Genomic DNA, 15,531 nt, shown 5'->3' on the forward strand with positions numbered 1-15,531 from the left:
AGACCACGAGCAGGAAACACCAAATATGTCTTTGCATTTCATTCTTGTTTTACTGCCGTAAAAACATGTGGTAGTGTAACCGTAGAACAAAAACAGGTGAGTCAGAGTCAGTGTCACTGACTCAGTAATGTGAGTTAAACAGTAATAACTCAGAAGTTTGGAAACATCAGCTAACGTTAGTCATCTTAAGGCACTGGTCATACGAAATGAAGTAAAGCTGTAACAGCTAGACTGTTTAGTGCACTGAATAGAGCAAGGATAGGTTTTATTGTTCATGAATTTTACTTTTCATTTGAATGATGAAGAATGTGTGATTGCTTTTTTTTAAAGAGACTTTTCTCCAACATCTAATCAGTATGTTAATGTTATAGCAGAGGTTGGAGCTAACTTTGAACTGCTCTGTATACTATTGGGATACTGAGCTATAATTTATAAGCTCATCATCACGTTTACTTAGCATGATTTTAATCTTAAAAGTAAACAGTAATGCAGCTGTGAGACAGAGGTAGTGGAATAAAAAGTACAATATTGTCCTCTGAACTATAATTGAGTAAAAGTTGTATTTTCTGAGTGACTTGCCACCATTACACAAAAGACAGACTTTTCAAGAGTGCTGTTCTGGCCACTGTGGTCTCTTCGTCCTACAGAGTTTAAGGCAACGTGCGTGAGTTTATTTTAACACAAAGCAGCTGGATACCGAGTCACCGCTGAGGAAAGATAGTTGAATTACATTTTCTCCAGTGAGATTTTGCAACACGACGCAATGGTATTGCAGTGCTATAAAAGCAATGGCAGTTTGAGAACAGCAGAGTTAAGCTATCTTTTGTTGGAGAGGAAGGAGGAGTTGATGTCAGCACGTTACGTGTTTATAGTTTCAGTGATTTCAGTTCAACACTGCTTGTTTGTCTGCTTCTTCCTCGTAATCTGACTCATGTTGTTCTCATGAGTACCATTTCTAGTTCATGTGCCTCCAGTGTAACAGAGTAAGACTGTCTCTTCACTAAAAATCTGCAGACAGCACAGAGTTGGCAGGTTGGACAAGTAACATGTGGATGTGGCAGTAGCTCACTTAATTGTTTTCAGATCTACTGCCTCATGCTGTGTGTATGATTGCAGGGAATGTTTGTTTGTACATGTTTGGTTTGGATTAAAATATTTTCTTGTGATGAACTCCTTTTCCCTGAAACATACTTACTTGATACATACTTAATAGATTTTTTTGCCACTTGCAGCCAGTACAACAAGACATAAACACAATACTCATATATTATTTTTTTGCTATCTTTGACTTTTCATAAACTAGGCGAGTAATAAATGATGTTAACTGATTCATTATGTCAGACTAATCCATAATGAACATTATCGTTGGCTGCAGCCCTAATGTAGTGTGGACTAAACAACCTGTCTCGGTCCGCTTCCAAGTGCTGCGATTCATTTGCGGTTTGAATGCTCCAGCGTCAGCTGGTAATGTTTACACTTCATGATTCTGTGTGTGTCATCATGGCAAAATGTGGTCCTGGCGACACTTCTTGTAGCGGGAACTACCACAGAGGTAGTTTTCAGTAAATTGCCAGGTGTTTGTCTGTCTGTTTGTCTGTCTGTCGACAGATTTTGTCAAAGCAATAGTGTCACAACAGTGCAAAATACAGTCATGAAACAGGCGGGTAATTGAGATAAAAATGAAGGCCAAATTCAATGATGGGTATTTGGTCATGTACAAATACAGTAACAAATCCTAGTAAAAACTACTGAGCAGCCATGGATCAAACATGTCGACAGGCATCAGGGCTAGTGTGATTCTCTTGTTTTATATTAGTATTAGACGCAATACTGGGGCTGGTATTGTTTTCAACTTGTGTGCCTGTGTGTGAGTGTCCTTGTGGCAAGATATGGTCCTGGAGACTTTTGTAGCGAGGACTAAGACACCAAAACCAAGCAGTTTTGAGTATATGCCATGTGTTTATATATTTTTATGTCTGTGGATAGATTTTTGTTATTGTGCAAGAAGGAGTCACAAAACTCTACAGGTTCATAGCTGAGAGCAACCTATGAATTCTGAGTAGGCCTAGTTATGAAATAATGTAGCATAGTGCTGGGCGGTATGCTGGTTCACACCGAATACCGATGTATATTTTCGTTATGATATGAATTTTTAATATACGCCACAGCGGTGAATTTGATTACACAACATACGGAACGCTGCGCCACGCGACACTGTTTCAGACCGGACCGTTTTCAATGTTGCGCTTCAACAGGCATGGTGCAAGTGTGAGGTGTGGTGAGGGGAAACAGTAGTGTTCTGGTGTTACGGTGAAGATGGGTAGAATAGACATGGCAGTTCATGACTTCATCCTCGGATGTCAAGATGAGCAACTACCTAAATGACTCTGATCAAAAATGTACATAACCTGAAGGTTTTGGGCTGATAACATACATACAAGCTGACACATACAGATTTAAATAGGTACTAAAGGTAACTCTCCTCACCTGTGATCTATCTGCTTGTAATCAGCGTGTGTGTATAAAAAGTAGTGAGTTTATGGGCTCCTTAGAGACCCCTGCACGTTTCATCCAGTGCTGCGCTGACATTGATTGATTCCGAGCCATGAGGAAAGCAAAAGAATTATCAAAGGATCTGCGGGAGAAGGTAGTTGAACTTTATAAAACAGGAATCTAAAACAATATCCAAGGAATTGAGAATGCCAATGAGCAGTGTTCAAACTCTAATTAAGAAGTGGAAAATGAGGGATTCTGTTGAAACCAAGCTACAGTCGGGTTTTCAGCCACAACTGCCAGGTTCCATTGTTCAGGATGAAAAGAAAGACCCACAAATAACTTCAGCTGACATACAGGACTCTCTGAAAAAATGTGGTGTGGCTGTTTCAAGATGCACAGTAAGGAGGCACTATAAGAAAAATGGGCTGCATGGTCGAGTTGCCAGAAGAAAGCCATTACTACACACAAAGCAGCCCGCTTACGACAAGCCTCAAAACTTCTGGAACAAAGTCATTTGAAGTGATGAAACTCAAATTTAACTTCTTGGCCACAACTGTAAATGCTTCATTTGGACAGGAGTCAACAATGCCTATGATGAAAAGTACACCATTCCTACTGTGAAACATAGAGGTGGATCACTGATGTTTTTGGTGTGTGATGTGGATGTGTGAGCTACAAAGGCAAAGGGATCGTGGTCAGATTGATGCCAAGATGAAGGCAGCGTGTTATCAGAACATTTTTAGAGGGCAATTTGCATTCATCAGCCGGAAGCTGCGCATGGGACATACTTGGAGGTTCCAACATAACAATGATGCAAAACACAAGACCAAGTCAACCTGTCACTGGCTATAGCAGAAAAAGTGAAGGTACTGGAGTGGCCATCTCAGTCTCCTGACCTCAATATCATTGAGCCACTTTGGGGATCTCAAATGTGCAGTTCATCATTCATCAGAATTTGACTGATGACTGACCGACTCCCCCATATCGGTCCTGATGAGTTATCAAACTCATTGTGAAGTCAAAGTCAGCTGTGTTGCAGGTGTGAAGCAACCTAACACAGTTTTGAAAAGAGTCGTTTCCTGTTTTCAAATTGAATTTTTCGGAAATAGTAGTAATAATAGTAGTTAATGATAGTTTTCAGGTTGCAGTTCCTGGATCAGGTTACAAATGTCTGGTGGGAGATGTGGGACTTTTACTCAAAGTGCTCTTAAGCAAAGCACATCATTCCCAAATTTAAATTGGAGCTACAGTTTACCCAACAGTAACAGACAGCTCCATGTTTAAATGTGTGTTGGGATGTCAACTCTTTCTCCCTACAACTGCTCCTCGAGGACGCTGCTATAAATAAAAGCGTGCTCTCGGTTGACGAGCCTAGCTAAATATTGGTTTGCTCTGCACTGCCAGATCTTTCTCCTCACTTTGTTTTAGCCCTGTGCCAGCCCTTCAGAGAACGTTGCCTAGTGTTTGAATTTGTTCAAGCAGGGACAGCACAGAGCTAAAGATTTACATTCATCTAGATGGTTGTTGAGTGTTGTTTTTTGTGTGTTTTTGTGCCCACGTGAGACTATGAAGACAACTGGTTGAGCAACTGGGGGAATTGTGTGTGACCGTTTTAGTGTGCTCACATAGACGTAGATGCAGAATTCACTATCTGACTTTTTGCAGTCGACCCATCTTTAACCACAGACGTACCACTTTGAGGTCATTGCTATATTGATACTGCACATACTCCAGCGTGTGAACGAGCTGCACTTGAGTCTGAGGAGTTAATGCCATTCTGTACTGTATTTACTTACCCCAGACCTCTGCTCTGTGGTGTTAACCTCTCTTTCATTGAACAACCTCTCAACCCTTTGCTGCAGAGCCAGAACAGAGAGACAGGCGCAGTCTCGGGGCCGGGCTCAGGGGTCAGCATGGGGCGACGAGACCAAGTGGTCAGCCAAGAGCTTAGCCCTCCTCAACCAGACCTCCCTCCTCCACCTCCTCCTCTTCCCCCTCCCCCTCCTCCACCACCACCTCCTCCTCATCTGCCTCCTCCTCTACCTGCTGGGCAAGGCCACGATGCAGCACCACCAACCAAGAACATCCAGGGGAAAGCAGGAGAAGGTGAGCTACTGGAGCAGTCATTACAGAAGTTCTCGTTTTATATTGACTCAACATTTCGAAAATTGTTGCATCACTCCCAGAAGAGCACTTGCTGTTCTTGATCTTGAATGTTCAAGAGCACATAGATATTCTTGGTCTAGTACCATTTATAGTTCATATGGGCTATATTATGGAAATATTTATGTATGTATGTATGGTTGGCCTCTGCCATCCATCTGTGTGTATTGCCATGAAAAGTGTGTGTCATGCTGTATATTCAGTTAAGCCCAGTTGAACAAGATGTGGCATGCTGGCACATCTGAACACTAAAACTAAGTGCAAAGAATGCTGCCCTAAGGCTTAAGTTTGTGTGCGTGTATGTGCATGTGTGTGTGTGTGTGTGTGTGTGTGTGTGTGTGTGTGTGTGTGTGTGTGTGTGTGTGTGTGTGTGTGTGTGTGTCTGTGTGTGAGAGCTGCAGTGTAGTATGTCACTTAAGGATGCATGTGGTTTCAGGTTCAGGGTGAGGAGTCAAGGCAGTCATCACCAAAGCTTCTGCATCAGCAGTCACTATTATGATAAAACTTACTTAAAAATGCTTTTTGTTTAGTAATGCAAAATGCTATTGTCATGCATTGCTACAGTGCATTATCGTATTAAATAAAAAATAATAAAAAGTAATCTTTCAGTTCACCTCCTGTGTATTGGGATGTCAAAACAAATCTCAACACAACGCTCTCTGCATACAACAAACCTATGTACATAATCAGCAATCAGAAAATCCAATATTCCTTCTCCTTTTTGATCTGTTTTGGTCTCCGTCTGTTGCTGGGTTTCTTTTTGTTTTTTTTTGCTGTGTTATTTCTGCAATATATAGAAACTTAATGCTACTTTTGCATTAAAACTGTTACTTCTCCACCCTCTACACATGGAGGTGACACACCTGAGTCTATTTGATAGAAGTTTGGAGCATGGAGAATCAGACAGTTACGCTCGGCACAGCCCTTTTCTCAGTTTGGCTTACTGGGATGTTGCTTACCATGGCAATGGTGGATGCTTTAAAGCTGCGACGCATATTACAAATAGTCATTTGAGACGGTGTCAATAGATTATTATATTTTGCAATGCAAATGTATCATACTATTAATTTATAAAATTGCCCTAAATAGGACCAAAATCTCTGTCCTATTCAAAGGACATTGGGTTAGACATTATTTGGTTTCATAAGATTATTAAATCACCTTGAATATCTTCCATTATCAAGTATTGGAAATCAATCACCCTGTGACCAGCTGGTGTACAGTATGCGGTTTGAGGCGGGGCAAGCCTCTCCAGCCCAGTCTGTTATTGTCTTGGCCCTCTAACTCTGTCTGTAACACAATACTCAACTATGTCACTACCTCATGGTCACACCACATAGCTGTCAGCAGCATACAGCACACACACACACACACACACACACACACACACACACACACACATAATGTGGTTGCAGTCAGCATGTAGAACCACATAAAACACAAATGCAGAGAAGCACACATACATTCTCACATGCGCACACAATTAAGTTTATATGCCATGCCCTGCCATTTTCCCTGTGTGCGTTTAGAGTGTTGTTACCTCGGGCACAATGAGCCACACCTTTTTAGCACACGCATAAACTCTAGTTGTCAAGTCAGAAAGACACAGAGGCAACACCATGTGGGATGTTGATCAATATGCAGTACTATTTCTAGAACCAAAACTCTTTCGACCATCTCATCAGCGTGTGTGTGCGGGTGTGGGTGTGTGTGGCAGCCTAGATTAGTGTGAATGGCAGGCGGCATTTAGAGCCCTCCACAGCTGCTATCCAACAGGCACACTGTAAGGTGGTGAGGGATGTTTGTGTGTGTGTATGTGCGCACGTGTGTGTGTGTTCTCTGAGCAACCCCTCCCTCTTCACTCCTTTATCCCCCTCCTTATTTGTCTCCTCCTTTGCTAATGTCATCCCCTCCCTGCTGCTTGTTCCTGCACGCCTCATGTGGTTTCAAATGGAGACTTTTGGAGTCTAATATGTCTGAATCAATACCTGGAGGTCTTCTGCACACTCCACACACACACACACACACACACACACACACACACACACACACACACACACACACACACACACACACACAAGCACAAACCTTTAACACCATTTCAACTCGCCTTGTATGTTGTAGAATGGATCTAATAGCAGTGGAGGGGCCCTAACTTGCCTCTGCACCAGAGGCATCCATTCAGACACAGAAGTAGACATATGTGAATGCATTATATGTCCTCACTCATGTGTGACTACAGACAGATTTGCATCTGTATATTTATTGTAAACATGTGCTTTTTTGACAAAAATAAGTATTCTTAAAAAAACAAACACTTTATTAAGTCAAAATGATACTTTAATATGTAATAATTATATACTAATTAATAATAATATTGTGATTTGGAGTGAGGGTAGGGTGGAAGGATAATTTGACTGTGATGGAAATGACATTTCAGAACCAGGAGTGAGAGGATTTGGCACCAAATTCAAGGGCTTAATCATTACTTAGAGGTTAATAGTCTTAAATGTCAGGACTAGTGTTTTAAATTTGATACAAATTGCTCCACACAGCCAATGGGCAGATTCCAGGTTGGACCAGACAGATTTGGGGAGGTTGAATCCCAGGTGGGGAGCACCATCCTGAATGAACTGTGTAGTAACAGCTGTTGGGAGCGATTTGGCAGTGCGGTCAGAGAAAGTGGAAAATTAGAGGGCATATACATGTACGTGCTAGAGTTGTTGCCAAGATGTTTTGCCTCCCAAAGTCACCAACTGACTGTTAGTATCACATGGTTCACATGATGGGGTTACCAAATGAATGGAAAAGTAAGACGAGAAGCTTTCACACTTTGATCCCACAGTTCAAATCTGACTTATTGGTAGATGAAGAAGAAGCTCAAGGCATTGAGTTTTTGGAGAGGGATACGGTTTGATTAATCTATTCAGGTATGTGTAATTGTATATCACAGTACTAATACATGGTTTGATATGACACATTTTAGAAGAAATCAGTTGAGAAGTTGTTAATGGACAAAATAAACAGACATGACTCTTTGTATTTCGTTGATCCAGCGAAGTACTTCACTGTTAATGCAAAGAAATATACCAAAACATAAACAGACTGAAAAACAGACCTGCTCTTTTGATATGTACCACTACCTGCCTGCCTAACAAGGTAGAGACATTTCACCTGATGGTATGTACTGTGATACTGTGCACTCTTGAAATGTTTAGTCTTGAATATACCCCCCAAAAATGATAAATTATGTGTTTTGTCTAGCCAACAGACCAAAACCCAATCATATTGCATTTAGAGTTATATAAAGCAAACAAAAACAGCAAAATCTCACATTGAAGAAACTGAATGTTTTGCTTGATAATGACTTGAATTAAAATAGCTGTAAATTAGATTCCTGTCAGTCAATGAGTTTAGTGACAGAAGCTCAAGTTAATGAAACTACTGGTGAGTAATGAACTGCAGCAAGTATCTCCACTTCTTAAACTGGACTGCAAATGACAAAAAATTACATATTGGTAAATATTGGAAATAAAAAAAATAAATTAATGAGATTCGGAACTGTTGGAAACTTCTATCAAATAGGTTGTTTTTCTGAAATGTAGGATACAAATTATTATAGCACTGTCCTTCACCTTTTGGCAGGTAAAATGTACTGTATGTGCCTTGGGAAGGAGAGTCATTCAGCAACATAATGCAGGGAGTACATCTCAGCACCTTGAAAAATAATTGACATGTCACTGAAGAAGGTCAACAACCCCACCAACCCTTTGTTCACAGTATATACTTGATTCAGTCTGTGCTGTGGAACAATAGTACACTTCAGTCCACATCACAGTTGCTGCAGTAACCCAATTAAACCACTTCACTTGTAGCTTCTAGGTTTGCCCTTATATGACAAATCACTCATGGGGGAAGGCCAAGTTTAAACTCCTCCAGGCCATTTAAACTAATCATCCCTAAATGACTGAAGTGTTAATGCAACTGTCACAAACATGTCATCTGGTTAATCATCTGTGAAACGATCTGTGCCCCTTTCAGCGCTGATTGAGAGGGTGGTGCTGAGAGGAGTGACACACAAGTCTGAAGACAGCAGTGAATATATGTTTGAGGTGGGTCCAGTGTAAACGCAGAAAACACATGACTCCTGCTCACTTTTCCAAAATGTCTGCGTTCATCTCTTCATGTTTCTACCCCCTGTATCCACCTGGGTTTGTACTCCATCACCTATACCTTTCTCTTCTCATTCTCTTTTCAACCACCCTTCAGGCCAGCTGGTCGGACGGTTTTGTGTCATCCGTTGTCAGGACTCAGCAGGAAGTGACAGATCTGCTGTCCCAGGTCAGGACCACCACTGAAACACACTTTAACTGATTGATAATAACACTCTCAGAATACAGTCATCAGTTCAAAATTTAATTGATTTGACCCTAATAAAATAAAGTATAAAGCTGTCGGGTTTTATTGGGATGTAAAGCTTAGCGTCATCAGCATGGAAGTGTTATAACACAATGAGCTATGCTGTATATCCTCATGTCTTAATTGTTGAACTTTTCTCTTGAAGCTGTCACAAGCATTTCCTGATGAAGGAGTGGAGACATTCCTCCCTCAGTCAATAGAGCTGGACCCCAGGTTAGTCACATAACATTTCCTGTACATTTTTGTCTATGAAAACTGTCTGTCTGTTTCTGTCCTATCGTGGTGAGGTGTGCTCCAGCTGAAGAAAATAAAGGAATTTATGTGAGCTCTGTCAGTAATGGCTCATCAGAGATTTTGATTACTTACAACAGATCAAGTTTGGGTCAAAGATTTATGTTACAAAGATTTTTGAATTATTTAAACTCTGTGCTGTTTACGTCCTTGTTTGCTGGCTTACAGTCTTCTTTCTTGATGCTTTTCACTGTTTTTTGGTTCGTTACAGCCTTCAAGTAACACAAAGGCTTTAACTAATCACTTTTTTTCATTCTTGCTTTACCATTATTTTCTTGAATAATCAATACGTTGTTTGAGCTATAGAATGATGAAAATATTTCCTAAGACAGTGGCCTAAAACATGTCTCCTTTTGTCCACAATGCAAAGATATTTAGTTTACCATCATGAGGTTTTAAAGAAACCAGAAAGGAGCTCTATGGAACTTCTGTGTTGTGCTAAAAGCCAGTCGTTTCAAAAGGAACTGTAGCTGCTCTCTGTTAGTGGAGCAGAGAGAGGCACTGAGGCAAGGCTCTTGAGAACGTGCATAAAGTCACATCCTTTGTACTGTTGTAGAAAATCCAATCTGAGTGCTTCACAAAGAAATCCACAGTCCAGCAGCATTAAACGATTTTAGACAAATCATCCACAGGCTTGTATAGGCAATGGAGAGAGCCAGGGAAGATCTTCTTTTTCACATCACATGACAATCTCACATATGGCAAAAAAAAGATTTATACATTTGAATCAGTTATCAAAATAGTTAGTAATTCAACAGTTGAAACTGATCAGTAACTTGATAAATTAACCAGCACAGTGAAAACTAACATGAATTTGTATTAAATCATGATGAACTTCAGATCCCTTTGCACCTGCACAAAATGGCATATAATATTTGCTAAATACAAAACAAAAATCACAGCATTTTACTATCAGCAGCTGCTTGTGAATATTATCATACTTGTTTTCTGGTTGTCTGGCTATCAAATAAATGACAAGGTATATAGGTTGACTTTATTTGGCCTCCCTGTGTCTGTCTGACTCCCCGTCTGTTACCCTGCTGTGCTGTCTCTCTGCCTGCACCCAGGTGTCTGACAGCGCTGCCCTGCCATGTCCTCCAGCACCACAGTGTCCAGCTGTTCTTCACCTCCACCAGGCCTCTCTCACCCAACTGTCCTGCCTCCCTCCCTCCTTTGCCCTCCTCCCTTCCAACGGCTCCTGTAGCTCCATCCTGCCCGTTCACCTCCAGCTCTAGTAAGATTTTGTTTTATTCTTGATGAGATTTTGAATTTTGATTTATTAAATTTCTGTTTCTTTCTTAAAAGTATGTTTGAATTGAGAGATGATAAGTAACAGAATTAATCAGATATGATTAAACTGCAGATGTCATGAGTTTGTGTAAGACATTGCAGAAGGCAGCAGGGATATAAAACAGGAGATCTCTATTCTTAGATGTGGGCAGTGAAGATGCCAAGGAGGGAAGGGGCAAAAAGGGCAAGATAAAAGATGCCATGTCTGAGTTTTGGAGTAGGTGGTGAGAGAAAGAGTGGAGTGAAAAAATTAATGATGGAAAGGACAAGAACAGGGGTGTTGGTGTTGGCTGGTGGTAATGAGGAGGTGACAGAGGTGAGACTGTAGGCAGGATTTTCAGTTTGTGTTTTGGAGGTGTTGGAGGGAGCGGATGGGGTCTATTTTAGTCTGGTGTGGGAATTCAGCGTGGCATGTTTGTGTTGGGAAGCCTAGAGTGTGGTGACCTCATGTTAGAGTGTGTGACTATGAGTGTGTGTGTTTGATTCTATGAATGTGACTTAATCCCAGAGAGTATTTATAGCCATCAGTGCAGTGTATCTGTGTGTACTTGTACTTTTTGCATGTGTTTCGACATGAATGTGTGTGTATGTGCATGTGCGCAGGCTGATAGGAGACCCCAGGGACCCAGGCTAATATGAATATGTCTGACTGTGCTGTAATATGCCTCCACAAACACACAGAGCTCTGCCCTCGACCACAATATATCACATCCATTCTTCATGAACTCAATATGAGGCTGTTATATCACAGTTATTGCTCTGAACACATTGGTCACTCCTTGTGTACTTCAAGTTAATGGGTTCATCGCAATAAAAAACACAGCACACGCACAAAATGCACTTTCCAGTTGGGAACAAAATGACACCTGATGAAATGTTCTCAATAAGTTCAAGATGATGAGCCTTAAAGGAATAGTTCACCCTAAAATGCAAATTCACTCACTCTCTACTCACCCTTATGCTGATTGAAAGTCAGGTGAAGTTTCACTGCTTGTTTTCTCATTTCTGTTAATGTAATGTTCCGGAAATGCAAACTTGTTTTTGCTGAAAATGCATGACTTTATAGCTATGATAGTAATATTTTATAATTACCATTTATATTAAAATGTAGTAACAGCTGAAATTCTATCATTAACACACAGTGGTGTGATGCTCTGATTAACTCAGTTTCACCCAATTTGACATAAATGTTTAACTTGCTGTGTTAAGATTTGAGGCCAAAATGTGGCTCTGTAGGAACAACACAATTACAAAATACGTAAATGTCAGTGTCTTAACCTTTCTTTTAAACAAGCAGTCTCTGGGTTTACCTTCTAGTTCTTTCAGCAAATTTAATCTGAGTTGTTTAAAACTTTTTGGTTGTGATGATAATGAAGATGATGAAGGTCTTTTTTGTTTTCTGTTCTTCAGATCTTGGCTGTATGGTTCAGTACAGAGGAACTAACAGGTAAGATTTTTTTTCTCTCTTCTTCTTTTATCATTCATCATTCATCATCATCATTATTTGTTCCCCCTCACATACTCTTCCTCTTCTTAGGGCAGTGTACAGAGTGGCCAGTGTCCAACCCGTCATCAGCACCCACAGCTCTGTCTTGTCTCGCCCTTCTCCTCACCTCTCCTCCGTCCCTCCTCCTCTACCTCCCTCCCTTCCTCCTCCCCAGCACTCCCCACAGCTCTCCTCCCTTCCCCCTCCCGTGCCAGCCCTACCAGCACAGTGCTCCATGGCTGTGGGAGGGGATCCCTGCTCCCAGCCGCATCCCCAACTCACTCAGTCGCACTCGTACCCTCAGTCCCAGCAGCACTCCCAGCACCACCTTCATACACAAACCAGCAGTCAACCCAGCGCACAGTCTCAATCCCTACACCTGTCTCACTCCCTGCCAGCAACCCACTCACATTCCCAGACCCGTTCTCAGTCCCATACACAGGCACCATGCCAGTCCCAGCCCAACACCCCAGAGCAGAATGAGATACTGGACTGGCTCCGCAGGCTTCGGCTTCACAAGTATTACCCTGTCTTCAAAGAGCTCACTATGGAGGAGGTGGGTCAGCTTTAGGTTCTGTTCTGTAATCTATTTATTCAAGTACATTCAATCAGTCCCTATATTCAGAATTCAAAGCTGTGGTCCTGTTTAGCCTTTTGAACTCATATATAATCCACTATGTTTCCTCTTCTTATACATGTTTATTAGTTTTAAATTGGTTTCTCTGTGTTACCTGCAGTTTTTAGGGCTGACAGAGGAAGACCTAAATAAGTACGACCTGACCCAAGGAGCAAAGAAGAAACTAAAGACTCAACTGGAGCTACAAAAGTCAGTCGAGTAAGCTGCAGAAGGCACTGTTTTTGTATTCAAGGCATAACATTGTTTTGATGTGTTAATTAAGAGGCTTGAAGTTTCATCTTTTATTGAAAATGCTTAGAATATAGAGGCTGATGCGCTTATACATTTCTATAACTTAGCATAAACATTAGTGAAATATTTGCTTTCTTGCCGAGAGTGAGTTGACATGACCGAACAACCTTCTTGTTTGTGTGTTGAAGTATGAAGCTTGAGTCAAGAGACAGTTAGCTTAGCTTAGAATAAAAGTGGTACAGGAGGAAACCGTAAGCTGGCCTCTAAAGGTCTAAAATATGCCTACCAGCACTCTTGAGCTGTGATGTATCGAAGGCAACTGGACTTGTTTCAGTTTCGTTAAGATGTTTAACCTCTCATGCAAGTGGCTTCCTCAGTTACTAACTGGAGGGGAGTTCCAGGCTTGTAAACTCTGTGTGGGAGTGCCCTTACACAGTAGTATTAGCACTCTTGTTGTTGTCTAACTCTTAGCCAGATAGCAAATGAGCATATTTCCCCAAATGTTGAACTATTTCTTTCATTCCTTAAAAAAGTAACATGAGGAATGAATAGCCTTGAAGGCAATGTGGTGAGGAGGCTGCTCCATAAGGGCTGTGCAGGTAATGAATTCCACACAGAAAGGCTTTTCAAAGTGCTTTACATAATGCATTAAAACATGAAAAATAAGTAAAACATTGAAATGCAAATTTAAAGAACATAAACCTTTTTTAAAGGTACCCTGTGGGGTTTTTAATTACTATGAGCACTATAGAGCAATGATTATATTATGAGTGGGTCCCTGTTTGTTTGTTCTCATGCATGTGCACAAGGAGCCACCTGCATTTATCCATCGATCTACAGGTGGTAACCTGGTAGCCAACAAAGGCAGTGAACTAGATGAGTGCTGGAAAGCAAGCAAAGATGAAAAATACAGCTTTAGAAAAAGTCACTCTCGCAAGTGATTTATGAGGAAGGAAATGCACTTGACATGTTTGTTAGGACTTTTTGTGGACTCTCATTTAAAGGAAATTTTAACATTAAGAACAAAGAGTTTGCAGCACTGATGACCTGAGAGGCTGAGATGGTTCATAGAGTTAAAGACAGAGAGATGTATATGGTCCAAAGCTACTGAATGATTTATAGTCAAACAGCAGTGTGGGAGCCAGGGAGACCTGAGAACACCTGCATGTGCTACTTTTCTTTTTGAGAGGCCTGAGAAAAAAATCATAATGCTAATCTAACCCAATGGAAATAAAGTTATGAATTAGTTCCTGTTTTTAAGATGGTGGACTTTGAACTAGAAAGTAATCTATTTTATAGTGACTCTGAATTCAAGATGGCACCACTATCGCTTGTTTTTTGTTGTTCAGAGATAGAGTTGAGAGGAGCCCAAACTCTCAGCATTACTTTTCTGTGCCAAAGACAGTTACCTTTGTCTTCATTTAGTTGAAGACGTTCAGGCGCATCCAATAGTATTTCCTATGGAGAGATAATCTATGAGAATGTAGTTGCTTAATTGCTCAGGAAGATAAAGCTGGGTGCCTTTGCATAGTTTAATGAAAGTAGATATTATTGTTTTACATAATGTGGCCTTGTCGAAGCATGTAGAAAATGTTAACTAGAAAAGGACCGAAGATTGAGCCTTGGGGGAACTCACAAATCAGGTGCATAATAACCCATTGAGGGAGAGTACTTCCTGTTCTGACGAGTTGACGAAAACCACTTGAGCTCTTTGCCTTGAGAGCCCAAATTAGTTTTCGAGTCTTTCCAGTGTCATGTAGTATTGTATGGTCAACAAAAGCAGCAATGAGATCTTATGAGTATGGTATATATCTGAAAATAAGGCCTGCCTCTGGCCAGTCAGAATACAGAATAATCAACCTAACTATAATCATGGTAAAATTGAAACAATAGCCAGTCTGTCATTGAAAAATCCACTCCAAAATTAAATCCGTAGGGAAACAAGAAAGTGTTGCATTAAGTGTCCTTTTCTCCCTGCTTTCTGAGTGCCATCTTTGTGTCATTGTGTGCCAACAGTGGCTTAGCCTGCATCCTCTCACATGCATAGAGTCTAAGAGAACATCTGGAGGGAATCGTGACAGCAGATTTTGAACTTGCCATGCACAAAAGGAAATGCGGTGAAAAAAATATATTCTGCAATAATGAATCGTCCTGCTAATTCTGATTAGAGTTACAGGTTGGTACAGGATGTCCTGGCAAATGATGCAGTTAATATCCCAGGTTAGAGCTGCAGTTAAAATAACTGCTCACTTAACAGTGTAGGAAGTTACTCTAGGTACAGGGTTAATGTTGTTAATTCTAAGTGACTTCAAACGAGGCTTGTTGGCATTAATTTCAGTATCCTTTACAATAAAAGTGCATGGTGAAATTAGCAGCTGCTTTGTCCTAATAATGATTAACAGACACACTGATCAGTTGCTGATTTGGAAAGCAAAAATTCAGCACTACTGGTCCCTAAAGCATCAATGGTTAACCAGCTGTGGGTGGGTTGCTGAGATAAGATGTACTTAGGAGGAGA

The 15,531-nt window shown here is 40.9% G+C and overlaps 1 protein-coding gene across 2 annotated transcripts in view; it reads left to right on the forward strand.

Annotated features, from left to right (window-relative positions):
- zcchc14 (zinc finger, CCHC domain containing 14) overlaps positions 1-15,531 on the forward strand; it is a 28,125-nt gene that overhangs the window by 7,043 nt on the left and 5,551 nt on the right. The window contains exons 3-10 of one of the 2 annotated variants that reach the window (XM_037106939.1): positions 4,359-4,602; positions 8,701-8,771; positions 8,929-9,000; positions 9,224-9,291; positions 10,437-10,603; positions 12,070-12,106; positions 12,197-12,701; positions 12,883-12,980. In XM_037106939.1, coding sequence (XP_036962834.1) covers positions 4,359-4,602; positions 8,701-8,771; positions 8,929-9,000; positions 9,224-9,291; positions 10,437-10,603; positions 12,070-12,106; positions 12,197-12,701; positions 12,883-12,980 — 1,262 coding nt within the window. The remainder of the gene's footprint in view (positions 1-4,358; positions 4,603-8,700; positions 8,772-8,928; positions 9,001-9,223; positions 9,292-10,436; positions 10,604-12,069; positions 12,107-12,196; positions 12,702-12,882; positions 12,981-15,531) is intronic. The other variant, XM_037106940.1, reaches the window with a different exon arrangement.

The sequence above is a fragment of the Acanthopagrus latus genome, chromosome 8 (genome assembly GCF_904848185.1).
Source record: "Acanthopagrus latus isolate v.2019 chromosome 8, fAcaLat1.1, whole genome shotgun sequence".
Lineage (NCBI taxonomy): Eukaryota > Metazoa > Chordata > Actinopteri > Spariformes > Sparidae > Acanthopagrus > Acanthopagrus latus.